The sequence below is a fragment of the Pelophylax lessonae genome (assembly GCF_965119305.1).
Source record: "Pelophylax lessonae genome assembly, chromosome: 9".
Taxonomy (NCBI): Eukaryota; Metazoa; Chordata; class Amphibia; order Anura; family Ranidae; genus Pelophylax; species Pelophylax lessonae.
In genome coordinates this window covers 272,054,400-272,080,877 of record NC_138776.1, presented here as the reverse complement: position 1 = coordinate 272,080,877, position 26,478 = coordinate 272,054,400, and the positions used below count along the sequence as shown (strand labels likewise).

Below are 26,478 nucleotides of genomic sequence, written 5' to 3'. Positions count from 1 at the left end.
AGTGGAGATCCAATCGATATAGAATTTGAGGTTAAAGCAGAAGAAGAAGAGACGTTTGTGAGGGATGATCAGCAGTCTATGGAGGAGGATGGAATAACGGGGACATTTATAGAGGAGGACACTCCTACAGAGATCAGCACAGGTGGGTCATTAACACTAAATACATTCCGGCACCCATACTGCTCGCTGATTGGTCCAGAGTAGAGGGGGGGGGGGGCTGGGTGATATAAGCCTGTAATCCCCTGGTCACTTTCCTGAGCTGTGTTCACCGTCCTGTATTCCTGTATTTCTCTCGGATAATCTTCCTTCTCTGTGCTGCAGACACAATTTATGTCTCTAGACTGGATTTATGGAGATTCTGGGGTTCAGCTGGCAGTAAAATGTTGATGTTCACCATAGATGTTGCGCAGCCTAGACACCTGGGGTATGTACCTTGGGTCTTCTGCCCCATGTCCGGGTCTAGCAAAATCTCTGACAGAAGAATTCTCCCGGGGTTACTTGCTCTGTTATTTGCTGGCTGTGCCGGGTGGAGGGATATGTCTGTATAGTCTCACACCCAAGTCACTGAGTTCCTTTCATTTTATTGAGCCGTGTATATTCTATCTATACAATGCACACACTGTTACACACAAACACACAAAAACTTGAAGAAAAGACATGAAAAGACACGCACACTGGTGAACAGTCGCAAACAGTTTTAAAATCCACAGTAAACATGAATGAGCCACAAATCCACCCTTCTGGTGTCACGGAGAATAAGCTGACAGTGCGCCACTCTGCAATTCCAGGTGTACTCTCACCTCTTCAGATGGACCCCATTGCTCCATACCAAGAGGACACACCCAGCATGAAATCACACACCTTCAGGTACATGTAGGCGGAGCCTCCTCTTTAGGTAGCCAGCTCCTGCTACTAGAGATAAAGAGACTCCATAGTGCTCACTGTTATATTTATTACATGGATAAGAAAAGCACTCACAAGGTTAAAAAAGCAATCCAGCATTGAATACACACAATCACTGCAGATTCCCCAAGCATCAGTCTCAGTGTAACTTGAGGGCACTCCGCCTAACGTGATGATGTCCTCAAACCACTCCCATTTGATGTGTTGCATCCTGATTGGACTTCCCCAGAGATATATATGGTCTTCAGGATCAGTCCAGTCTTCATCTTGGTTGTTCTCCCCCCATCCTCACTCTCTGACCTCTGGTGGAGCTCACCCCACTGTTATTCATGACTAAATCATGGACTTAATAAGGAAGTGCGGGACTTTTTGTGTTGGGAAGATGGCAATGAGTGATAGAGGGGGAGGGGGCACTCGTCCTATAATCCCCTCATCACTGTCACTCCTATAAAAGACAGTTCTCGTTGTTTCCTCACTCTCTGACTAAGGTCCATGAATAAAGAAATTAACTGGTAGGAGATCAGAGGACCCATTTATTAGTTACCTTGAGGGGGGGGGGGGGACTGTAAGATCCTCAGAGACAAAGCTGTCTGATTTGGGCGGAGTCCTGGTTTAGGGGAACCAATCTGCTGATGTCTATGTAATAATCTTTGTATTTCTATTTTAGTAGATGGACGGGAGATGAGGAAAACCTCAGAGGATTGTCTCACTTTGTCTCCAGACTGTAAAGTAGAAGATGAGGACATCACACAGTATAGTCCAGGAGAAAACTCGGCTACCTCAAATGTCCATCCGGGACCACACAGTGTAGATGGACCATTGTATTCCTCTTATCCTGAGGAACCTCAGACTGTGAGGGACAGTGCCGGACCATCGTATTCCTCTTATCCTGAGAAACCTCAGACTGTGAGGGACGGTGCCGGACCATCGTATTCCTCTTATCCTGAGGAACCTCAGACTGTGAGGGACGGTGCCGGACCATCGTATTCCTCTTATCCTGAGGAACCTCAGACTGTGAGGGACAGTGCCGGACCATCGTATTCCTCTTATCCTGAGGAACCTCAGACTGTGAGGGACGGTGTTGGACCATCGTATTCCTCTTATCCTGAGGAACCTCAGACTGTGAGGGACAGTGCCGGACCATCGTATTCCTCTTATCCTGAGGAACCTCAGACTGTGAGGGACAGTGCTGGACCATCGTATTCCTCTTATCCTGAGGAACCTCAGACTGTGAGGGATGGTGCCGTCCTTACAACAGATAAGAGGTTCTCCTGTTCTGAATGCGGGAAGAGTTTCAGTGTGAAATGTAATCTTAATGTGCATAAAAGATTGCACACTGGTGAGAAGCCGTATTCCTGTTCTGAGTGCGGGAAATGTTTTGTACAGGCGTCCGCTCTTTCTGCACATCGGAGATTGCACACTGGTGAGAAGCCGTATTCCTGTCCTGAGTGCGGTAAATGTTTTTTAAATAAGTCCTATCTTTCCAAACATCAGAGATCGCACACGGGTGAGAAGCCGCATTCCTGTCCTGAGTGTGGGAAATGTTTTTCATTCAAGGGCGATCTTTCCACACATCAGAGATCGCACACTGGTGTGAAGCCGTATTCCTGTCCTGAGTGCGGGAAATGTTTTTCACAGAAGTCCAGTCTTTCCACACATCAGAGATTGCACACGGGGGAAAAGCCGTATTCCTGTCCTGAGTGCGGGAAATGTTTTTCAGAGAAGTCCAGTCTTTCCACACATCAGTGCGAGAAATGTTTTTCAGGCAAGTCTTCTCTTTCCAGGCATCAGAGATCGCACATGGAGGAAAAGCCGTATTCCTGTCCTGAGTGCGGGAAATGTTTTTCACTGAAATTCTATCTTTCCACACATCAGAGATCGCACACTGGTGAGAAGCCGTATTCCTGTCCTGAGTGCGGCAAATGTTTTACACAGAAGTCCGCTCTTTCCACACATCAGAGATCGCACACAGGTGAGAAACCGTATTCCTGTCCTGAGTGTGGGAAATGTTTTTCAGTGAAGTCCAATCTTTCCACACATCAGAAATTGCACACAGGGGAGAAGCCGTATTCCTGGTCTGAGTGAGAGAAATGTTCCTGACTGAAGTCTTCCTGTACATCAGGGGTCCCACACAACCCTGGAGGTGTATTAGTGCCTTGAGTGCGGGAAATGTCTTGTATATGAATGTTGATGGACATGTGGGGAAGAAGTACACCCTGATATACACCTCAGATATACTCCATGGCTGATCTTCATCATGTAAGAAACACTTCATAAGGAGATCAGAGATGGAGTCCTTACCTTTCATTGGCTGAGTACATTTTGTGTATAAAAATAACCGCGCTAAGCACAAACGTAAAAAATGAATAAACCAATATGAATGGTTGCAAAATCAATATAAATGTGAAAAGCTGCAGCTGTAGTGGGAAAACACCAAGGAATAAATGCAAAAGAAGAGCTGCGCCAAATTGATACAATGATATTCAAATCAAACAAAATATAATAATGACAATGAATGTGCTATTCAATTATTCCATAATGTCCAATAAAAAATCATGGCAGTGAGACAATCAAACAATGTAATGTCCATAAAGTAAGAATTAGAAAAGTCCAAATAAATGGGTGCCAAGTGCAAGAAAGGAATCCTTCACCAAATAGCGTGACTTCCTCCACAATCAGTGCTGCATGCTGAGGGTACACTAAACGCTTACCGGAGGGAAGGCAAAGGCAAGCATTCAATATAGAATGGAAGCTCCAACAGGATCCTGTATGTGGCGTGATTCCTCTCTCTACCACGTCCAACAAGGAGCTGTGATCCTAAACCAGCCACCTCACTGAAAAAGCCCGGGTCCGACACTCCCCAATGGAATATGAAAGAAAGGGGCCACAGATAGTGTAGTACGTAGGGGATAGTTTATTTAAAATAAGGTAAAACACTCACATGTAAAAGAAGAAAAATATCGCTATAATCGGCAGAATCCAACAGAACAAAGCCGCCCGACTTCCAGGTATCACGTGGTGACGTCAGCCAGCCTTCCCAACGTGTTTAGTCATAGATGACGTCTTCCTGGGGACACGGGCGGCTTGCTGACTCACCACTTAAGTACCCAGACGAACGAGCGTAACTCCTGCCCCCGTCCGAGTCAACCCGGAAGTGGCCATCGCCATCTTTAACTAGGGAAAGATGCCAGTACCCATCGCTATTTGCCAGCAAATATTCTGACATAGAAAATCTAGACTCCACCCCTGTCTGAGCTGCCCCCAAATAGGGCCAATGCCATCATCGTTTACGGAAAATGACAATAACAATCGGCTACACCGATAAACAGAAAAAGGGTGGGTGTACAAATTAACTCGTAAAGCGCCACATCATTATTAAAAATGACCCAGCACCATCTATGTTATATAAAAAAAAAAACTATGAAATATGCGTACAATATAATAATAACTGCCTGTCTAAACAGACCAATAAAGTGCTGCAGAAATAAATAAGTACTGCACAAAGATGTGTATATATAAATAAATTCCAATTCAACGAGTCGAATGGAAAATAAATAAAAATATGTATTCAATAAATTGATTAATTAAGATATCTATTGTATCAGTTAAGCAATGAATATTGTTATATTAAATTCTAAATGAATTGTCTCATGTCCAATAAATATTATTAAAAAACAATATATTTGATGAACCTATTCAAAAACTGTCAATAAAATTAACCTTGGTCCTTATTGAGATGCAGTACATTTTGTGCGGGAAGATTTCACAAACACTTACAGATCTGGTTGTTATAAATATGTTGCCATCCTTATAAATGAGAGTGATATATGCCCTCAGGGAGTCCGGGGGCATCGCAGTACTGTCGCAGAGCACATTGAAAAAAGGAGAGTAAGGGTTGGCCAAGACGGGCAGCAAATGTCTTATAATAGGGCAGAGAAAGCCTTATGAGAGAAGGCTTATGAGGCTTCGTCTGAGCCAACTCCGCTGCCAATTCCTCCTTCGTAATTTCACCCTCAAGGACAAGGCTCTGTGCCCTCGTAAGGGAGGGCATACCAGAAGACCGGATGTATTCCTATGCCCCACCTTGACCACCTGATCCAAGGGATGGTGAATTGGGAGAGGGAAGATTGTATAGGGCCCCTTAATACGAATAAAATTCCCCTGCAATGGCGGACGAAGAATGGACCTTCTGACCACCTGATGTTTAAATTTGTGAGATGAAGGTGCTCTTTCTTGGACCCCGAAGGGCACGAGCCAGCATTGTGCCCGGCCTGTCTGAGAATTCATAGAAATGTCATCTGACCCAAGCCATGCCCCCCATCACTTTCTGGAAGAGTATGTTGTTCAATTCCTCCCTAGCTCAAGTCAGGGGGGCAGATGTTCGGACGCAATGGAATGCTTGTGTTTCATGCTCCGCTCCTTAATACTGGTGAGAAAGACCTCAATCACGCCCTCCCTCTCCTTCTTCCGTTGCGATCCGGCTCTAAATAGAGCCCCCCGTATAACACATTTGTTAGCCATCCAAACAATCGGGGGTGAAAGAGATATGTCTGAATTTTCGGTAAAATAGTTAGATAGAACCTCGTCCAGTTCATTCTGTATATCAGGGAGCTGCAGGAATGACTCATTAAGACGCCAAGTGAGCGGCCTACTGGGTCCCAGTTGATCAGGATGTGTATGGGAGCATGATCTGAAAAGGAGAAGGATACAATTTGGGTGGAGGTGACCAAGGGGAGATCATTTTGGGGGACCAGGAAGAAGTCGATCCTTGTGTAAACATTATGCATCGCAGAATAATAGGTGTAATCTCGCTCACCTGGGTCCATCACGCGCAAGGGGTCCACAAGGTCGAGGAGGGAAAGTTCCTCAGCCTGCGTAATAATGCATATGCCAGGTGAGAGGACCCGTGGGAAGTATCAAGGAGTGGTTCAGGGGCAAAGTTAAAGTCCCCGCCCGTGACAAGGAAGCCCTCACGAAAGCCCAGGACTGCTGGAGTCAAATGCTGCAAAAAAGACAAGTGGTCAGTATTAGGCAAGTACACATTTAACAAATTGGCCCACCTTCCCCTTCACCAAAAGATATCTGCCGAGGGGGTCAGCCTGCGCAGCTATGAAAGACCAGGGTATACATTTAGAAATTACTATACTCACCCCTTTTGATTTTGAAATTGGAGAAGGGGGCATGATACACCCAGGGGAAATCCCGATTATAGAACCTTGCAATAGAGTCTAGCAAAGTGAGAGCGGCTACGGCGTAAATCGGATAGCAACCGGGCGCGTTTCTCCGGAGTTGACAGCCTCCTCACATTCAGTGAGGTCAATGTATAACCTACAGGTCCCTGGTGCTCGCGGGGAGGCATGACAGCCGAAGCAACCCCGCCCCGGCCAGAGGAAAGAGAAGGAAATGGAAGAGAAAGAGGAAGAAAGCATAGAGGGGACAAAAAAAGAACGGGCGGGGGAAAAAGAAGAGGAGAAGGAGCAGGAGAGAAAAAGGAGGGGGGAGGCACAGCAAGAAGAAAAAAAAAAGGGGAGGAAGATGGGAGGGAACAGAGGAGTGGCAAAAGACTACCAGGCCAGGATCCAGGAGCTGGGAAAGTAAGGGATAAAAGGACTCAGGAAGAAAAAGAGAATGTGAAAGAGAAGACCACCGACAAACAAAGACAATATGTTGGGATAATATCTAAATTTGGTCAAAATAAACCTAGTGCAACCAGGCGCAACCTAGTATGGGGAAATGGAGTTTGACTCTGTGAGAGTGACAGAAGGCGTGTCCTGCGGTCTCCAGCCACAAAACTAACATCCCACAGACTGGAACCTCGAGGTACTAAGCCGCCATGAACTAGTAGGCGAATATATATGAAATAGCAACAAATGCCAGCAAAAGACAAGAAACATACTAAAGACAATAACTACATTAGCCACTACCGCCCAGTACTGTGAACCATTACACAAAAATGTGTTATTTAGTGAAATGCCCAAACATAAATACGTGACAAAATACTGTGAGTGAAACACCTACAAAAAAAAAAAAGTGGGGAAGGGGGGAAGCAAATGCAGCAGAAAAAATGTCAAAAACCAAACCCGAAAAGGGAATTCAGGGAGCCTCCAGGGGCCGTGGTAGGGTTTGTGAGAGGCAGAGGTATCGGCCGAACCCCGCTGCATCACAAATCTGGACCACCGTCTTCGCTGACGTTGGGACCTCGAGAAAGTCTTGACTCCAGGAATTGGGCAACCAGCCAGGAATAGACACTACAGGGGTATCCAAGAAGGAGAAAAGATCAGATAGTTGCTCCGACCAGTGGAGAGCAAAAGAGTGAACACCTCTCATAAGTAGGGATGATCGAACTTTTGAAAAGTTTGGTTCGGCCAGAACACCCGAACTTCCCGAAAGTTCGGCCCGGATTTCAAAACCCCATTGAAATCAATGGGACCCGAACTTCGGTAATCAAAAAACATAATTTTGAAGCCCTAAAACCCAATAAATGCCCCTAAAAAGTCCCTGTATAACAATGCTAGGAATTTAGCGGGGCTATCTTATATACTGGGGGGGCGTATTCACTAATGATTGGCCTCTGGACCCCCTAGTCACTCCAATCACATTCCTAGCATTCTCCTGCCCCCTCAATTGGCTTTTACTAATGGTTCTGGTCCAATCACGGGCTTTTAAAGCCCATTTCCTGTCCCATTGCATTTTGGTCGGTTCTGGTTGCCGAATTCCGAACTTTTTCAGCAAAAAGTTCGGAATTCGGCCGAACCTCGAACAGCCAATGTTCAGGTCGAACCGATGGTCGACCCGAACCGTTCGATCATCCCTACTCATAAGATGAAACGGGTGACCCCAATGATAGGAGGCCCCTCCATTGTGTATAATCTCCAGTAAGGGTTTCAACAAGGCCCTCATCCTCAGTGTCAGACGGGAGACGTCTGGAAAAAAGCATACCGTGCCATCCATCGAAGTCAAGTGGTACCTTAGACCAGGCCCTCCGCATAATTTCTTCTTTAAGAGAGTAAAAATGAACACGAGCTAATACATCTCTTGTTTGATCAGAGTCAAAACTGCGGGGGCCTCGGACCCTATGAACCTGGTCAATTTCAATGGCCTCAGTAGGGGGCCTATCCAGGTGCTCGGAGGTAGGTAGAGGGTGGAACCAAGGAATGGTACTCGGAGGTGGCTAGGGGGTTGAACCAAAGAATGGTGCTTGGAGGAGGTGGGTAAGGGGTGGAACCAAGGAATGACGCTCAGAGGTGGGTAGGGGCAGAGAAAGCGGGAGTTCCTGCACCTATTCTCTGAGAAAACAAGCCCTAATAATGAGCCACCTATTTGCTTGTTGTGGTCTTCATGAGCTTAGCCATATGAGTTGTCATTGGAGAATGTGTGAGGTCAACCAAGAAATAAACACCAAACTGTTAACCTGAGCATGCAGCCTGCCTGGCCAAGAAAGGGTGGGATGAGCGTGTGATGGTATTAGGCAGTGATATATTTCTCTCCCCCTTGGTGGGAGTGGAGATGACCCCATCTATAAGGATATACAGTACATACACACACTGCACAAGGCCATGGTCACACTACGAGACGTTTCTCGGGGCTGCAGTTCCTCTGAGCTCCACAAGTTGGTGATCTCACTTCTACCCAGACAGGAAGTCTCTATAGAAGACAGGAAATGATGTCTGGTATAAATAGGAAGTTCCGGGTGAGTAAGGAGGAAGTAGAGCGGAGACGTTCCTGGAAGAGGCAGCAGAGGAGGTAATAAGATCTTTTTTTCTATTTACACCCAGTAATCCCCCCAATCATGTCCGTCCTCTTCCTCCATAGTCACTGTGATGTCTTTTATCTCCAGCAGATGATTATACACACATATATAGTGCGGAAACCTAGAACAACACCTTCAGGGTCAGAACATTCCTCCTCTTACATATATATTTTTATCCTTACCTGTCTAGAAACATAGAAACATAGAATGTGTCGGCAGATAAGAACCATTTGGCCCATCTAGTCTGCCCAATATATCTGAATCCTATGAATAGTCCCTGGCCCTATCTTGTATGAAGGATAGCCTTATGCCTATCCCATGCATGCTTAAACTCCTTCACTGTATTTGCAGCTACCACTTCTGCAGGAAGGTTATTCCATGCATCCACTACTCTCTCAGTAAAGTAATACTTCCTCATATTACTTTTAAACCTTTGCCCCTCTAATTTAAAACTGTGTCCTCTTGTGGTAGTTTTTCTTCTTTTAAATATGCTCTCCTCCTTTACCGAGTTGATTCCCTTTATGTATTTAAATGTTTCTATCATATCCCCTCTGTCTCTTCTTTCTTCCAAGCTATACATGTTAAGGTCCTTTATCCTTTCCTGGTAAGTTTTTTCCTGCAATCCATGTACTAGTTTAGTAGCTCTTCTCTGAACTCTCTCTAGAGTATCTATATCCTTCTGGAGATATGGCCTCCAGTACTGCGCACAATACTCCAAGTGAGGTCTCACCAGTGTTCTGTACAGCGGCATAAGCACTTCTCTCTTTCTACTGCTTATACCTCTCCCTATACATCCAAGCATTCTGCTGGCATTTCGTGCTGCTCTATTACATTGTCTTCCCACCTTTAAGTCTTCTGAAATAATTACTCCTAAATCCCTTTCCTCAGATACTGAGGTCAGGACTGTGTCAAATATTCTATATTCTGCCCTTGGGTTTTTACGCCCCAGGTGCATTATCTTGCACTTATCCACATTAAATTTCAGTTGCCAGAGTTCTGACCATTCTTCTAGTTTTCCTAAATCCTTTTCCATTTGGCGTTTCCCTCCAGGAACATCAACCCTGTTACATATCTTTGTGTCATCAGCAAAAAGACAAACCTTACCATCGAGGCCTTTTGCAATATCACTTATGAAGATATTAAACAAAATTGGTCCCAGTACAGATCCCTGAGGTACCCCACTGGTAACATGACCTTGTTCTGAATGTTCTCCATTGACTACAACCCTCTGTTGTCTGTCACTCAGCCACTGCCTAATCCACTCAACAATATGGGAGTCCATGCTCAATGACTGCAGTTTATTGATAAGTCTTCTATGTGGGACAGTGTCAAAAGCCTTACTAAAATCTAGATATGCAATGTCTACTGCACCTCCACCGTCTATTATTTTAGTCACCCAGTCAAAAAAATCTATAAGATTTGTTTGACATGATCTCCCTGAAGTAAACCCATGTTGTTTTTCATCTTGCAATCCATGGGATTTAAGATGTTCCACAATCCTATCCTTTAATAGGGTTTCCATTAATTTGCCTACTATTGATGTCAGACTCACTGGTCTATAGTTGCTCGATTCCTCCCTACTACCTTTCTTGTGAATGGGCACGACATTTGCCAATTTCCAGTCTTCCGGGACGACTCCTGTTACTAATGATTGGTTAAATAGATCTGTTAATGGTTTTGCCAGCTCACCACTAAGCTCTTTTAATAATCTTGGGTGTATCCCATCAGGACCCTGTGACTTATTTGTCTTCACTTTAGACAGCAATCTTAGAATGTCTTCCTCTGTAAAGACACATGCATCAAATGATTCATTAGTCATCCTTTCAAGTGGAGGTCCTTCTCCTTCTTTTTCTTCTGTAAAAACTGAACAGAAGTATTCATTAAGGCAGTCAGCTAGCCCTTTATTTTCTTCTACATACCTTCCGTCCTTTGTTTTTAATTTAGTTATTCCTTGTTTTAATTTCCTTTTTTCATTTATATATCTGAAGAATGTCTTATCCCCCTTTTTCATAGACTGAGCTAGTTTTTCTTCTGCCTGCGCTTTAGAAGTTCTTATAACTTGCTTGGCCTCTTTCTGCCTAATCTTGTAGATTTCCTTATCTTCATTGCTCTGGGTTTTTTTATAATTACAAAATGCTAGCTTTTTATTTTTAATGATTTGGGCCACTTCTGCTGAGTACCACAGTGGTCTCTTCCTTTTTTTGCTTTTACTGACAAGTCTAATGCAATTTTCTGTTGCCTTCAATAATGCACCTTTTAAGTAGTCCCATTTCTCCTGGACTCCATGTAATCCGTTCCAGTCTGATAAGGACTCATTTATGACTAATTTCATTTTTGAAAAGTCTGTTTTTCTAAAATCTAAAACTTTTGTTTTTGTGTGGTGTGACTCTTTCACAGTTCTTATATTAAACCACACTGACTGGTGATCACTAGATCCCAAGGTTTCGCCTACAATGACATCATATACCGAATCCCCATTTGTGAATACCAGATCCAAAATGGCCTCCCTCCGGGTTGGCTCCTCAACCACTTGTTGCAGAGACAACTCCAGTAGGGAATTTAGAATATCTGTACTCCTGGTAGAACTTGCTATTTTGGTTTTCCAGTTTATATCTGGAAGATTGAAATCTCCCATAATGATAACTTCTCCTTTCATTGTCATTTTAGCTATTTCTTCAACTAGTAGATCATCTAGTTCTTTAACTTGACCAGGTGGTCTATATATCACACCTACACGAGTTACTGCATGATTAGCAAACTGCAACGTAACCCAAACTGACTCTATGTTGGCCTCACCAACTTGTATTAGGTTAGATTTAATGCTATCTTTCACATACAGGGCCACTCCTCCTCCTTTCTTGCCTACTCTGTCTCTTCTGTATAAAGAGTACCCTGGTATGGTTATGTCCCAGTCATTTCTTTCATTAAACCATGTCTCCGTAACAGCCACTAAATCTACATTCTCAGATTCCATTATTGACCCAAGTTCATTGATTTTTTTACCTAAACTGCGAGCATTTGTAGACAGGACTCTGAGCTTATCATTTCTTAACCTCTGTGCTTCTGACCTGTTCTGGCATCTGTCTAGACAGAAACCTGTATAGATCGAGTGACAGAACGAATGAGGATGATGGAGGACCAGAGTCACATGACTGAGAAGATACTAAACTTCACCCTGGAGATCATCTACCTGCTGACCGGAGAGGTGAGGGGGATTCTGGGAGGTCATATGACATCACTCTTATCTCTATTAATAAAACACAGACCTGACCGGAGAGGTGAGGAGGATTCTGGGATTCTAACATGATATTCCTATGGGTTCTCCAATACAGAGATTTCCTCTTCTGAAGTCAGGTGATCATATGACCATCACAGTGCCTCCATGTGACTCCCTAAAACCTGAGAGACACAACATGGAGAAGATTCTAGAAGTCACCAAGAAGATGATGGAGCTGCTGACAGGAGAGGTGAGCGGTGCTGGGAATTCTGGGACATTATCCAGTAACAGACAAGGGATGTGTCTGGATGGTGACTGTATCATTGTGTGTGTCAGGTTCCTATAAGGTGTCAGGATGTCACTGTCTATTTCTCCATGGAGGAGTGGGAGTATTTAGAAGGACACAAGGATCTCTACAAGGACGTCATGATGGAGAATCAGCCGCCCCTCACATCACCGGGTAAGAGGAGACTTTATTGTAAAGGAGAGAGCAGTACGGAGGGACCACCTAGATCCCCCATCATCTGATAAACACATAAGCCCCATACACACGTAGCGATCGTCGGCCGAACGATCGGCCGTCTTTTGTCCAGGGCTGTCGTGTCTGTTGAAAACTGCAAAAGACTGCACACGAATTTTGTCGGCCAACAACAGCCGACTGTAGAAGTGATGTCATGTGATGGTTAACTTTCCTTGTCTTTTTTCTTTTCTGAGCATGCCCAGTCTTGCTAATCTGCTGTCTGTCGGCCGAAATCTGTACTGACTGGCGAACAATCGGCTGTTCTGTTGTCGGCCTACAAAAATTTTAATGCCTGCACGACAGATTCTGTTCGGCCGAAAATGCGCTATCGGCTGTCGGAAGCATCATACTAACAAGCCTACAATCGGCCGATCGGTCGGCGGCCGAATATTTGCGGCCGACAATCGCTACGTGTGTACGGGGCTTTAGAAACAATGTATTCAGTCAGTGTGTGTCAGGGCTGGGCTCCTGCTACTTAACGAGCAGCTCTTTTCTTTCAGAGCTCAGAAGTTGCTTAGCTGTCGATTCATTACCAGCCGCACGTTACCACAGTGACTCACCTGGTTACCATTTCCTGCCTCATTAGTCCAGTCTACAGCCAGCCCCATTTTGCTATTTAAGTAGCTTAGCTCATTTCCTCCTTGCCCTTGCGTGGTCTATGCTCTCCAGTGTGTTCCTGTGTATGACTCAGTCTCTTTATTGCCAGAAGAGTACCATGAATTCTGTGATGTCTTTGACAAAGGTCAGGCCGCTATTTTGGCACATCGGCCTTTTGAGTGCACAGTTGACCTTCAACCCCGGTGCCATTCTTCCTCGTGGCCGGGTTTACCTGCTGTCTTTCTCAGAGGATAAGGCAGTGGAGAAGTATGCTGCGATTTAACTATCCCAGGGGTTCACCCGCAAATCCTCTTCTCCTTCCAGTGCCAACTTTTTCTTGATGGGAAAAAAAAGAGTGGTGAACTGAGTCTCTGTATCGATTATAGGGGTCTCATTCGCATTACTGTTAAAAATACTTATCCGATCCCATTGATAACAGAATTATTTGACTGCCTCAAGGGAACAAAGGTCTTCACTAAGCTCGATTTGCGAGGGGCATACAATCTTGTGAGGATTAATGAGGGCCACGAATGGAAATTTAATACTAGGACCGTACACTACGAATACCTCGTAATGCCCTTTTGGTCTCTGCAACGCTCCTGCAGTTTTCCAGGACTTTATTAACAATGTCCTCTGAGATATGCTGCCATAATGTGTGGTGGTTTACCCGGATGATATTCTCATATATTCTAAATCCCTAGAGAACCTCCACACAGATGTCTCTCCCGTGTGCTACAGAGGTTGAGAGAAAGCAACCTCTATTGCAAGTTGGAAAAGTGCGAGTTCCATGAACAGGTTCAATTTTTGTGTTATGTCATTTGTGCTGCCAGGTTTTCGATGGACCCAGGGAAGCCATCTGCAGTCTTAAAGTGGCTTTGGCCCATAGGTCTACGTCCTCTACAACATTTTCTTGGTTTTGCCAATTATTATCAGAAATTTATGAGTAATTTCTCTTTTCTGGTCAAACCCCTTCATTGATACTTTATGACCAGAAAAGAGGGCAACCCACAGAATTGGGCAACCCACAGAATTGGTCCCCGGAATCCATTAAAGCCTTTGAATCCCTCAAGGCCACTTTTGCTGCAGTTCCAGTGCTGGAACATCCTGATCCCATGTTACCCATCATTCTTGAAGTTGATGCATCTGAGTCTGGAGTAGGCGCTGTCCTGTCTCAACCTCCTACCCCTGAGAGTTCTATCCATCCTTGTGGCTACTTTTCTAAAAAATTGTCTCTAGCAGAATGAAATTCTGAAACTGGGGATAGAGAATTATCAGCCATAATTTTAACTCTTAAAGAAGGGAGGCATCTCATCAAGGGTACTACTGTGCTGGTCCTCATTTTGACTGACCATAAGAATCTTTCATTCTTGTCTGAGGCTAGACGTTTATCTCCTGGAAAGGCTGAGTGGGACCTTTTCCTGTCAAGCTTCAATTACATAGTCTCATTCATACCTGATACAAAGAATATAAGAGCAGATGCCTTATTGCCGCAGTTTTCCTCCTCTTCCAAAATGGAGTCTGTTCCCACTCCTGTGATACCTTCGGACTGAATTTTGGCTATTTTTTTTCTAGTCTCACTTCACCTTTGGGTGAGAGAATGATGCCCTCTCAGATCCATTCTCCTCCTGGACCGCTGCTTTGTCCCCGAGAATCTCCGCACCATTTTCCTCCAGACCTACCATTCACCTAAGACAGCTGGGCACCCAGGAAAAAAATCAACAGCGTATGGACATATTGTTGAGACATATGGCCTATATCTCAACACTGCTGGTGGCCTATTCTCCGTGCTCATGAAACCAGCTTTGTAGCCGCTTGTCCTGTGTGTGCTCAGAATAAAACACCACGACACCTTCCAGTGGGCCTCCTTCAACCCATACGCAGTGAAGAGAGGCCTTGGATCCACTTGTCTATTGATTTTATTATGGATTTACGCAACTCCCATAGCAACACAGTTATTCTTATGGTGGTTGACCGTTTTTCAAAATGTCACATTGCATTCCGCTAAAGAAGTTGCCTGTGTCCAAGGAACTGGCATCCATTTTCACTGGAGAGTTCTCTCAGTTACATGGGTTACCTACAGTTATCATCTCAGACAGGGGTAGCCAGTTGGTGTCCAAGTTTTGGGGAGCCTTTTGTGCACATTTGGGAGTTCAGCTTTCCTTCTCCTCTGCATATCACCCACAGTCCAATGGGGCCGGCCAATTCTGACCAAGCCTTGAAGCAGCTCTTAAGTTGCTATATTTCTGACCACCATAATAACTGGGGGGACCTGTCAATGTCACCTCCTGATTATCTCAGTTTAGAATCTTTGCAACACTCCAGAGAGAGGTACAATCCATGCTGACCGCCGATGTCTACCTGCACCCTCCTACTAAGTTGGGGAGAGGGTCTGGCTGTCTTCCCATTAACTCTAATTCCGCGTTCCCTCACTGAAACTGGCACCTCAGTATATTGGGCCTTTCGGCATACTCTATAAGGTTAACACGGTGGCCTATGCATTAGATCTTTATTCCAACGTTCGTATTTACAATGTATTCCATGTTTCCTTAAGTGTTATTGCTATACCAACTCAGTACCACGCCTTCGCTCGCTTAAGGTTGACAACCACTTGGAATATGAGATACAATCTATCATTGACTCCCATAGGTTTAGTGGACACATAGGATATCCAGTTCACAGAGGGGTTACGGTCCAGGGGAACGCTCTTGGGTCTCATCCTCGGACGTAAATGCTCCTGCCCTGCTCCAGGCTTTCCATATACGTTTTCCCCTCAAGAATGGTGCTCCCCCAAGGGGGAGGGATTGTTGGGGAAGAGGGTACTGTCAGGGCTTGGCTCCTGATCGTTAGCGAGCTGCTTTTTTCTTTCAGTGTTCAGAAGCTGCTTAACCGCTTGCCGACCGCCGCACGACTATTTACTGCGGCGGTCAGCCCCGTACAGGCAGAGTGACGTAGGACTATGTCGCTAGCCTGTGAGCCTCTAGAGGGCGAGCACGCGCCGCCTGAGGCGCGCTCCCGCCCCCGCTCGTTCCCTAACAAGTTCACGCGTGTGACTGGTGGACCCGATGTCCCCCGGTCACTTGCGATCTCCCCGTGGAGAGGGGGAAAGGCAGGCGGCTGATGTAAACAAAGCCGCCTGTCATTCTCCCTGGTGTAACAGCAGAGACTATACGATCCTGCTATGTAGGATCGTATGTCTCTGTGGTTACATCACAAGCCATGCCCCTTTACAATTAGAAGCACGCCCCTAGGGACACACTTAACCTTTGCATCACCAATAAAGTTAACCCTTTCCCTGCCAGTGTAATTTTTACAGTAACAGTGCATATGTATAGCACTGATTACTGTAGTAATGTCACTGGTAACCCCAAAAGTGTCAAAAATGTCAGTCAAGGGTCCGATCTGTCCACCGCAATGTCGCAGTCCCGCAAAAAAAATCACAGATCGCCGCCATTACTCGTTAAAAAAAAAAAAACACCAAAAATGACAGAAATCTTTCCCTTAGTTAGTAAACGCAATAACTTTTGCGCAAACCAACCAAAATACGCTTTTTTTTAACCAAACATATGTAGCAGAAAACAAATTGGCCAAAAATGTTAAAAAAATTTGATTTTTAAATTTTGGGGGGGGGGGGGGATTTCATATAAAAAAATGTGAAAAATATTGTTATTTTTTCAAAATTGTCGCTCTTTTTTTGTTTATAGCGCAAAAAGTAAAAATCGCACAGGTGATCAAATACCACCAAAAGAAAGCTCTATTTGTGGGAAAAAAGGACATGAATTTCTTTTGGGTACAGTGTCGCATGACCGTGCAATTGTCTGTTAAAGTCACGCAGTGTCGAATCGCAAAATAGGGCCTGGTCAGGAAGGGGGTAAAATCTTCCGGGGCTTAAGTGGTTAACTGTCAGGTAACTACCAGCCACTTGTTACCACAATGACTCACCTGGTTACCATTTCCTGTCTCATTAGTCCAGCCTACAGCCAGCCCCTTTTTTGGTTTTGAAGCAGCTGAGCTCATTTCCTCCTTGCCCTTTCTTGGTCTATGATCTCCAGTGTGTTCCTGTGTGTTACTTGCCCTGGCTGACTTCTCTTCCTATTCCTGTTCCTGATATTTGCTCCTGACTATGCTGACTTCTGGTTTCTTGACCCCGGCTCCTCTGATTACCTGTTCTGGCATCCAAATCCCGGCTTCTGTTTTGACTACATTTCTGAACTGTGTTATTTTTTTTCTATTTCATTAAAGGTGTGATTTTTTTTTTTTAACTGTACTTTCTGTCTTCGCCTGGTTTATGGTCCCCGACAGTGTGTGTGTGTTTCCTACAGATGGATCCAGTAATGGGAACCCCCCAGAGAGATGTCCCCATCCTCTGTATTCCTGGGATTCCACACAGGAAGGTCACACCATCCCCCACCATCATCAGGTAGATGAGGAACAATCACTGATAGTATCATTAGGATCTGTACATTATCTGCATTGTTACCATTGATGTCATTTTTATTATATATTCAGAGTGGAAACCTGAGAGATTCTGAAGTTGAGATAAAAGACGAAATAAAAGAGGAGGATGATGAGGATGCGGTCATAGAGGAAGTACACAAAGATCTGTACCAGGACACCATGGTGGAGTCATCCAGCTACAGAAACCCACCAGAGAGATGTCCCCGTCCTCTGTATTCCCGGGATTCCACACAGGAAGGTCACACCATCCCTCAATGTTACAAGGTTGGTGGGATGGAGTATCTAGAACATGGACTTGTGGAGGGGATGTGTGTGTTTTTTATGTAAGCTTATATCTTCCAGATGATATTCTCTCTCATTTTCTTGGTTTAGAGTGGAGATCCAATCGATATAGAATTTGAGGTTAAAGCAGAAGAAGAAGAGACGTATGTGAGGGATGATCAGCAGTCTATGGAGGAGGATGGAATAACGGGGACATTTATAGAGGAGGACACTCCTACAGAGATCAGCACAGGTGAGTCATTAACACTAAATACATTCCTCCACCCATACTGCTCACTGATTGGTCCAGAGTAGGGGAGGGAGGGCTGGGTGATATCAGCCTGTAATACCCTGGTCACTCTCCTGAGCTGTGTTCCCCGTCCTGTATTCCTGTATTTCTCTCGGATAATCTTCCTTCTCTGTGCTGCAGACACAATTTATGTCTCTAGACTGGATTTATGGAGATTCTGGGGTTCAGCTGGCAGTAAAATGTTGATGTTCACCATAGGCGTTGCTCAGCCTAGACACCTGGGGTATGAACCTTGGGTCTTCTGCCCCATGCCTGGGTCTAGCAAAATCTCTGACAGAACAATTCTCCCAGGGTTACTTGCTCTGTTATTTGCTGGCTGTGCCGGGTGGAGGGATATGTCTGTATAGTCTCACACCCAAGTCACTGAGTTCCTTTCATTTTTATTGAGCCGTGTATATTCTATCTATACAATGCACACACTGTTACACACAAACACACAAAAACTTGAAGAAAAGACATGAAAAGACACGCACACTGGTGAACAGTCGCAAACAGTTTTACAATCCACAGTAAACATGAATGAGCCACAAATCCACCCTTCTGGTGTCACGCAGAATAAGCTGACAGTGCGCCACTCTGCAATTCCAGGTGTACTCTCACCTCTTCAGATGGACCCCATTGCTCCATACCAAGAGGACACACCCAGCATGAAATCACACACCTTCAGGTACATGTAGGCGGAGCCTCCTCTTTAGGTAGCCAGCTCCTGCTACTAGAGATAAAGATAATAATAATAAAAAGTAAGTTGCGCTAAATATTAAGTATCACCCTTATGACCAGTGAAAAATAGTGCTATATATATGAATATTGTGATTCATGAACCGTGTACCAATAAAGTTCAAAATAGAAGAAACTTGTATAATTATGAGCAACAAGTCCAAAAAGTCTCTGTATGTGCAATCCTTTAGTGAATACAGATGTGCCTCTATTGGATCTGGGAGAAGACCATTAGCTGTACAAACTTCTTACCAGAATGTATAACATCAAGTGCCCAATTCTAAAGTAGACTTCCTTCACAGCAGGACCAATTGGGAAGCTCCTTTGGACCAGGAAACTCAGCAAACTCGGCCCAAATGCATGAAAAATAAAATGACAGACCCCATAGCATAATACTGTATATAGAGTTGTGAATATACACCCATGTGCAGTTCCTCTAGAAAAAGTGCTGTCAGAGAAACCTCCACCAAATCCTACCAAAAAAATATATGCAACCAAAAAGAGAAGGGGTGTGTGAAGAGGAATAGATGACCATCCCCCATAAGCACAATCTGCTTACCAGATATAAAATAATTCATGCAGGTAATATCATAAAAGGTGACCAACAGGATAACAGCCTGAATCAACCAAACTTGAAAGAGCCACCACCAACACCACTGCTGCTTACCAGAAGCATGTAATAATGAGCCAAAGATCAGTCATCCGATTCCTGTAAGGTTGATCCGATGCCAGATAGCTCCAAAGGAATCCCCACATAGGTTCAATCATGTATTATGTGGAAACAACAAAAAAGTGCCCCATAGTGTAAAACCATCAACGTATTGTAGATAAAAGAGAGCAACTTACAGAAATAAATGAGTCAAGATCGTCTGTGTTTAGTGAGCCGCCGGCCGACTCTTCCGCCCGTCCTGAACTCGTAGTGGTGACGTCAGCACGCCGCGACCGGCGTACGTTTCGTCCAATCAGACGTTTTCAAGGTACCTGCAGGACGGAGGCGGCACGGTCAGAGCAGTCAAACCGGAGGACCCGCTCCAGATCCGACTGCACCGCCCCCACCCCCCCAGCGGGAACTGGGCTCTGAAGGCATGGGACAACTGTAAGTAGCGGAATAGATGTGAAGGAGGCACCCTGTGAGACTCTAGGAGGTTGGTGAATGTAGGAAGGGAGAGGTCCGAGGATAAATCCGAGATCTTTTTTATACCAAATTTGGTCCAGGCGGCCGGATCCGGAAGGGAGTAGAGGTGGGGTAAGGTAGGATTAATCCACAGTGGTGCACTAGGGGAGACCGCGGTGTCTGGGTAAGCCTCCAGTGCCAGGCCCTGGCGCCAGGCCCTGAGCGTCGTCTTCATGGAGGAAGTCAAGGCATATGGAGCTCTGGGGCCCCTGAACAGCAAGTGCGTCAACGCCTCTACAGACCCCAACACTGCCGCCTCCGTCACCACCGCGGAATTGGAGGCGTCAGGAGACAACCACCACCCCGCAGAGACCAATTGGGAGGCTAAAAAGTATTTATGGCAATCCGGGAAGGCCAAACCCCCCTGAGACTGAGGTCTCATCAGCGTGGAAAATTTATATGGGGGGGGGGGGGGGGGGCGGGAACCCCATAGGAAGGAGGAGAAGAGTTTGTTGAGATTAGTGAAAAAGGCCTTGGGGATCCATTATGGCGAGTGGCGGAAGGGGTAGGTCAATTTGGGGAGGATCTTCATTTTCACTAGGTTCACCCGCCCCAGCAGGGATAGGGGAAGGTTCTCCCATGCCTTCAGTCTAACCCTAAAGTCCCGCACCACTGGGTCCAAATTTAGGGAGATAAAGGCCGTAGGGTCTTTGGAAACTCTTATCCCCAAATACATAAAGCTGTCGACCCACTGTAACACGAGATCCGAAGGGGCGGCACTACGGGCCGCCTCGTCAATCGCCAGCAGTTGGGATTTGGTCCAGTTCACCCTCAGGCCCGTTACCCTGGAGAAATCATCCAGGATATTCAGAGCCCCCCGGAGGGAGGGACTTGCATCGTGTAAAAATAAGAGGAGGTCGTCCGCGTACAACGCCACCCTCTCCTCCAGCCATGCCACCCGCAGCCCCCGAACCTCCGGGGAAGTCCGGAGCGCCTCAGCCAGCGGCACCATGGCGATGGCGAACAGGGCCGGAGAGAGAGGGCAGCCCTGCCGCGTGCCTCTGGACAATGGGAAGGGGGGGGATAGCCTACCCCCCAAGGCGGATCGCCGCCACCGGAGATCTATATATAGTCTGTAGCCACCTGATAAACAGGAGAGGGAACCCCATCCTTCTAAGGACCTCCCACAGAAAGAGCCATTCCACTGAATCGAATGCCTTCTCTATATCTAGAGAGGCTACCACCCTCGTACCGGAGTTCAAGTGCTGTGTTTGCAAATTAGTAAATAACCTGCGCAGATTGATGTCAGTGGACCTGCGGGCCATAAACCCGGTCTGATCCAGTTTGATCACGGAGGGGAGGACAGGGCGGAGTCTGGAGGCCAGTATCTTGGTGAGAATTTTAAGGTCATTATTGAGTAATGCGATCGAGCGGTAAGAAGCACACAATTTAGGGTCCTTCGGGGGTTTATGAATCAGGATAACATGAGCTTCCGCCATAGAGGGTGGCAACGAGCCCATCTCCAGACAGTCGTTGTACAGTGCTGCCAAGAGAGGGGCCAGGACACCCGAATGTGTTCTATAGAATTCTATGGGCAGCCCATCGGGACCCGGGGCCTTGCCCCCCAAGAATGGACCTAATCACAACCTCCACCTCCTCCTCCGTGACCGGCCGAACCAGTCCCGAGCGCTCAGAGTCCGATAACCAGCCCAGAGCCACAGGGTCAAGGAGCCTCTGTAGGTCCTCCGGCCGGAGATCAGCGGGCAGGGTAGTTGCATACAATTGAGAATAGAAAACCCGGAATGCTGCCAAGATCTCCGTCGGAGAGGTGACAGCCTCTCCCGTGGGGGAGGTGAGCTCCGGCACCAAGGTGAGGGGAGCATCATGGTGAGACATGACACCCAGCAGCTTCCCATTCCAGTCCCCATGCTCAAAAAACCGCTGTTTAGAGTGATACATAGACAGCCTGGCAATCTCAGACAGGTGGAGATGCAGATCCCGTTTGGCCGCCTGCATCCCTTCAAAGTTGACAGCCGAGGGGTCCCGAATATAACAGTCGAAGGCCGCCTAGGCCGCCGTCTCAAGGGCAGACACCGCCGCCGCCTGTTGCACCCTGACAGCCTTATGGCCGAAACGTAGTGACCCCTAGTGACCACCTGAAGGCATTCCACACCATCCCGGTAGAGGACGTACCCGCATTCAGGTCCCAGTACTCTCGTATCACGGACGGGGTCTGAGCCGCGATTTCAGGGTGGTCAATCCATTGGGCGCCGAGACGCCACATGGAGCCGTCGCGATCACACCCCGCCCGTACAACGACCTGCAGGGGACTATGGTCCGACAAGCCGCTGGGGAGGTACGAGACCCCCTCCACATCCGACAACATGGACGGGTTGGCAAAACCATAGTCTATCCTGGAGGATGTTTTGTGGGTAGCAGAAAAACAAGAGTAGGCCCTCTCCTGGGGGTGTTTCCAATGCCACACCTCCTGAAGCCCGGCAGCCTCAGACCAGTGAAGAAGGTCCCCTGAGAAAGCCTTGGGTGGCGTGGGTCTATCTAGATCCGGGGAGAGGATGGCGTTGAAATCCCCCAGGAGAAGCACTTTGGCGGGACAATACTTGGAGACCCTCTCCAGAATGGTGTAAAGGACTTCAGCTTTAAAAGGTGGGGACACGTAAATGCTCGCCACCACATACCGTTGTCGCCACATCGAGAGCACCAGCACGACATATCTACCAGAAGGGTCTGTGTGTACCGCCTCCACCACGCAAGGCAGGGACTTCCGGAGTAAGATGGTAACACCCCTGGCATACGTGGAATAGGAGGCATGGAAGGACTTTTGTACCCAAGATTTTTTCAAGGAGAAAAGCTTGCTGCCCACCAGGTGGGTCTCCTGCAGAATTAAAATTGAGGGGCTGTAACGTTGCACATATTGAAAGAGCAGTGCCCATTTAAATCTAGAGTTGAGACCCCGCACGTTCCATGATAGCACGGAAAAGGTGGATGCTCTAGGTGATGCCATCATGGAAGGCAAGAAATATGGACACCCCGGAGGGATCCCAAGCAAGGGTAGACACCCAGGGAGCAGCAAGGCAAAGCAAACCTATGCACCAAACAAACATACACATAAACAATGTAAGCCCTCCAGGAGGGAGAGCACAACACCCCAAATACATAGTTCTTACCCTACCGTACCCACATCACCCCCCAAAAACATAAAAAAACCGGTGCGAGTGGGCTCCGGCCGTTAACCAACCAGGCCCCTCGTGGGAGCAAGTTTGGTAGCAGAGGCCTGGGCCAGAGCTCTGGAGAGGCCGGCCTCGCGGCAGGTCAGCCGAGGAACCCCCAAACAGCAACCACAAAAGAATTTAGCCAAGAGCAATCCGCAGGAAGGCGCCAAGTTCAGTGCACAGGGTGGGGTCTCGAGGTACTAGTTCCGAGGCTCGGCTCCGATCCAGATGAGTGTCCAGAGTATGTGGAAATTTGGTCGGCCAAGGGGAGATGAGGAGTGGGACAACCGGGGAGGGGGTAGGGCCGATCCAGAGGGAAGAGAGCAGCAATAACAGGGACGGTCAACAGAGAGCTACAGCCCTTGGCGGGGACAGGGAGGGGGAAGGCAGAGGGCAGGGGGCCCAGTCTCAAACCAGGATGATGCGGGCAAAAGGGGAGAACAGCCAAACCTTTAGGTGCGGGAAAACAGGAAAGGATCTGGAGCGTTGCAATGCTGGAACCGTGCATGTAAAGCAGGGAAGGGAAACAGGCAGGCGGAACGGTTAGCGGACATCAAGCCAGGCGGCCGCCGCCTCAGGATCTTCAAAGAAGCGGGTGCGATCACCGTCAATCACCCACAGTCTGCTGGGGTATAGCAAGCTGAATTTAATGCCCTTCTCGCGCAGCCTCTTGCGGATGTCGGTGAAAAGACGCCTTTTTTGCTGGACCTCCGGGGAATAGTCGGGAAACAGCATGATCTTGGCGTTCTCGTAGCGGAGATCCTGCTTCATCCTGGCGGAAGAGAGGATGAGGTCCCGGTAGTTAAGGAGCCGGAGCAGAAACGGTCGGGGTGGGGCGCCCGGAATCGGAGGCGCCGGGAGAACCCTGTGTGCCCGCTCCACCACAAATGTAGGGGGCATATCCTTCAGATCCAGCAAGGAAGTGAGGAACTGCTCCGAAGTCCGCGGGCCGGGAACCCTCCGCCCCTTTTCGGGAGGCCCAGGATCCGGATATTGTTCCTCCGCAGCCAGTTTTCGGTGTCCACCGCCCGATCCTGCAATGCCCGGACCTGTAGTTGGAGGGCATGAAGATCCCTGGAATCCACCCGTGAGGAATCTTCCAACTGGGAGATGCGATCCTCCGCCTCCGACATCCTGGACCAGAATTTATCCAGGTCGTGACGAATCAAGCTGATATCCGTCGCCAAGTAGTCCATCTTAACGGTGAGAGTGTCCTTACATGCTTTGATGGCCTGCAGGATGTCGGATGGGGACTGATCCTTGGCGTCCCCAGGGCCGTGAGCTTGCTGAGATCCCGCAGACATCGCGGATGTGATAAGCCTCGTGGACAAGATGGCCGCGCTCGGAGCAGGGCCTGAGGCGCCCGATTTTTTACCGGAGCGGAGCTTCCCTGGAGACAACGGAGGAATCCGCGAAGATGCCCCCCGCCTTCTGGAACCCAGGATGCAGGTGAGTGGGGTGCCGAAGTGGAAGAATGGAGCTGGAAGAAGGTAAGAGATCAGCGTAGGATCGGAGCTCGAGCACCGTGCGACCGCTCAGCTTCACATCCCGGCCACGCACCCACCCCTTCTCTTTTTGGCTGCATATATTTTTTTGGTAGGATTTGGTGGAGGTTTCTCTGACAGCACTTTTTCTAGAGGAACTGCACATGGGTGTATATTCACAACTCTATATACAGTATTATGCTATGGGATCTGTCATTTTATTTTTCATGCATTTGGGCCGAGTTTGCTGAGTTTCCTGGTCCAAAGGAGCTTCCCAATTGGTCCTGCTGTGAAGGAAGTCTACTTTAGAATTGGGCACTTGATGTTATACATTCTGGTAAGAAGTTTGTACAGCTAATGGTCTTCTCCCAGATCCAATAGAGGCACATCTGTATTCACTAAAGGATTGCACATACAGAGACTTTTTGCACTTGTTGCTCATAATTATTCAAGTTTCTTCTATTTTGAACTTTATTGGGACACTATTCATGAATCACCATATTCATATATATAGCACTATTTTTCACTGGTCATAAGGGTGATACTTAATATTTAGCGCAACTTACTTTTTATTATTTCTATCACGTGTTTGTCACACTTTAAGCTGCTGCTCGTTTTTTTGGAGCCTAGCGCGATTAATATCTATTTCTCTATACACTAGAGATAAAGAGACTCCATAGTGCTCACTGTTATATTTATTACATGGATAAGAAAAGCACTCGCAAGGTTAAAAAAGCAATCCAGCATTGAATACACCCAATCACTGCAGATTCCCCAAGCATCAGTCTCAGTGTAACTTGAGGGCACTCTGCCCAACGTGATGATGTCCTCAAAGCACTCCCATCTGATGCGTTGCATCCTGATTGGACTTCCCCAGAGATATATATGGTCTTCAGGATCAGTCCAGTCTTCATCTTGGTTGTTCTCCCCTCATCCTCACTCTCTGACCTCTGGTGGGGCTCAGCCCTGCTGTTATTCATGACTAAATCATGGACTAAATAAGGAAGTGCGGGACTTCTTGTGTAGGAAGATGGCAATGAGTGATAGAGGGGGAGGGGACACTCGTCCTATAATCCCCTCATCATTGTCACTCCTATAAAATACAGTTCTCGTTGTTTCCTCACTCTCTAAGGTCCATGAATAAAGAAATGAACTGGTAGGAGATCAGAGGACCCATTTACTAGTTACCTTGAGGGGGGAATTGTAAGATCCTCAGAGACAAAGCTGTCTGATGTGGGCGGGTCCAGGTTTAGGGGAACCAATCTGCTGATGTCAAGTAATAATCTTTGTATTTCTATTTTAGTACATGGATGGGAGATGAGGAAAACCTCAGAGGATTGTCTCACTTTGTCTCCAGACTGTAAAGTAGAAGATGAGGACATCACACAGTATAGTCCAGGAGAAAACCCGGCTACCTCAAATGTCCATCCGGGACCACACAGTGTAGATGGACCATCGTATTCCTCTTATCCTGAGGAACCTCAGACTGTGAGGGACAGTGCCGGACCATCGTATTCCTCTTATCCTGAGGAACCTCAGACTGTGAGGGACAGTGCCGGACCATCGTATTCCTCTTATCCTGAGGAACCTCAGACTGTGAGGGACAGTGCCGGACCATCGTATTCCTCTTATCCTGAGGAACCTCAGACTGTGAGGGACAGTGTCGGACCATTGTATTCCTCTTATCCTGAGGAACCTCAGACTGTGAGGGACGGTGCCGTGCTTACAACAGATAAGAGGTTCTCCTGTTCTGAGTGCGGAAAGAGTTTCAGTTTGAAAGGCCATCTTAATGTGCATAAAAGATCTCACACCTGTGAGAAGCCGTATTCCTGTCCTGAGTGCGGGAAATGTTTTTCACGCAAGTCATATCTTTCCACACATCAGAGATCGCACACTGGTGAGAAGCCGTACTCCTGTCCT

General features: G+C 46.9%; 2 protein-coding genes across 2 annotated transcripts in view; both read left to right on the top strand.

Annotated features, from left to right (window-relative positions):
• LOC309564467 (uncharacterized protein) overlaps positions 1-2,988 on the top strand; it is a gene marked incomplete at both ends in the record, with an annotated part of 44,772 nt that extends 41,784 nt beyond the window's left edge. Inside the window, 3 exons of the mRNA XM_082269097.1 lie at positions 2,162-2,496; positions 2,710-2,875; positions 2,960-2,988. Of these exons, the coding sequence (XP_082125223.1) occupies positions 2,162-2,496; positions 2,710-2,875; positions 2,960-2,988 (530 nt within the window). The remainder of the gene's footprint in view (positions 1-2,161; positions 2,497-2,709; positions 2,876-2,959) is intronic.
• Positions 2,989-11,774: 8,786 nt separating this feature from the next.
• Positions 11,775-21,265, top strand: LOC309564466 (uncharacterized protein; the record flags this gene model as incomplete). Its single annotated transcript, XM_082269096.1, has 6 exons — positions 11,775-11,858; positions 11,986-12,120; positions 12,207-12,330; positions 17,307-17,404; positions 17,494-17,574; positions 21,143-21,265. 6 exons carry the CDS (start codon positions 11,775-11,777, stop codon positions 21,263-21,265), a joined length of 645 nt encoding a protein of 214 aa, XP_082125222.1.
• Positions 21,266-26,478: the final 5,213 nt, after the last annotated feature.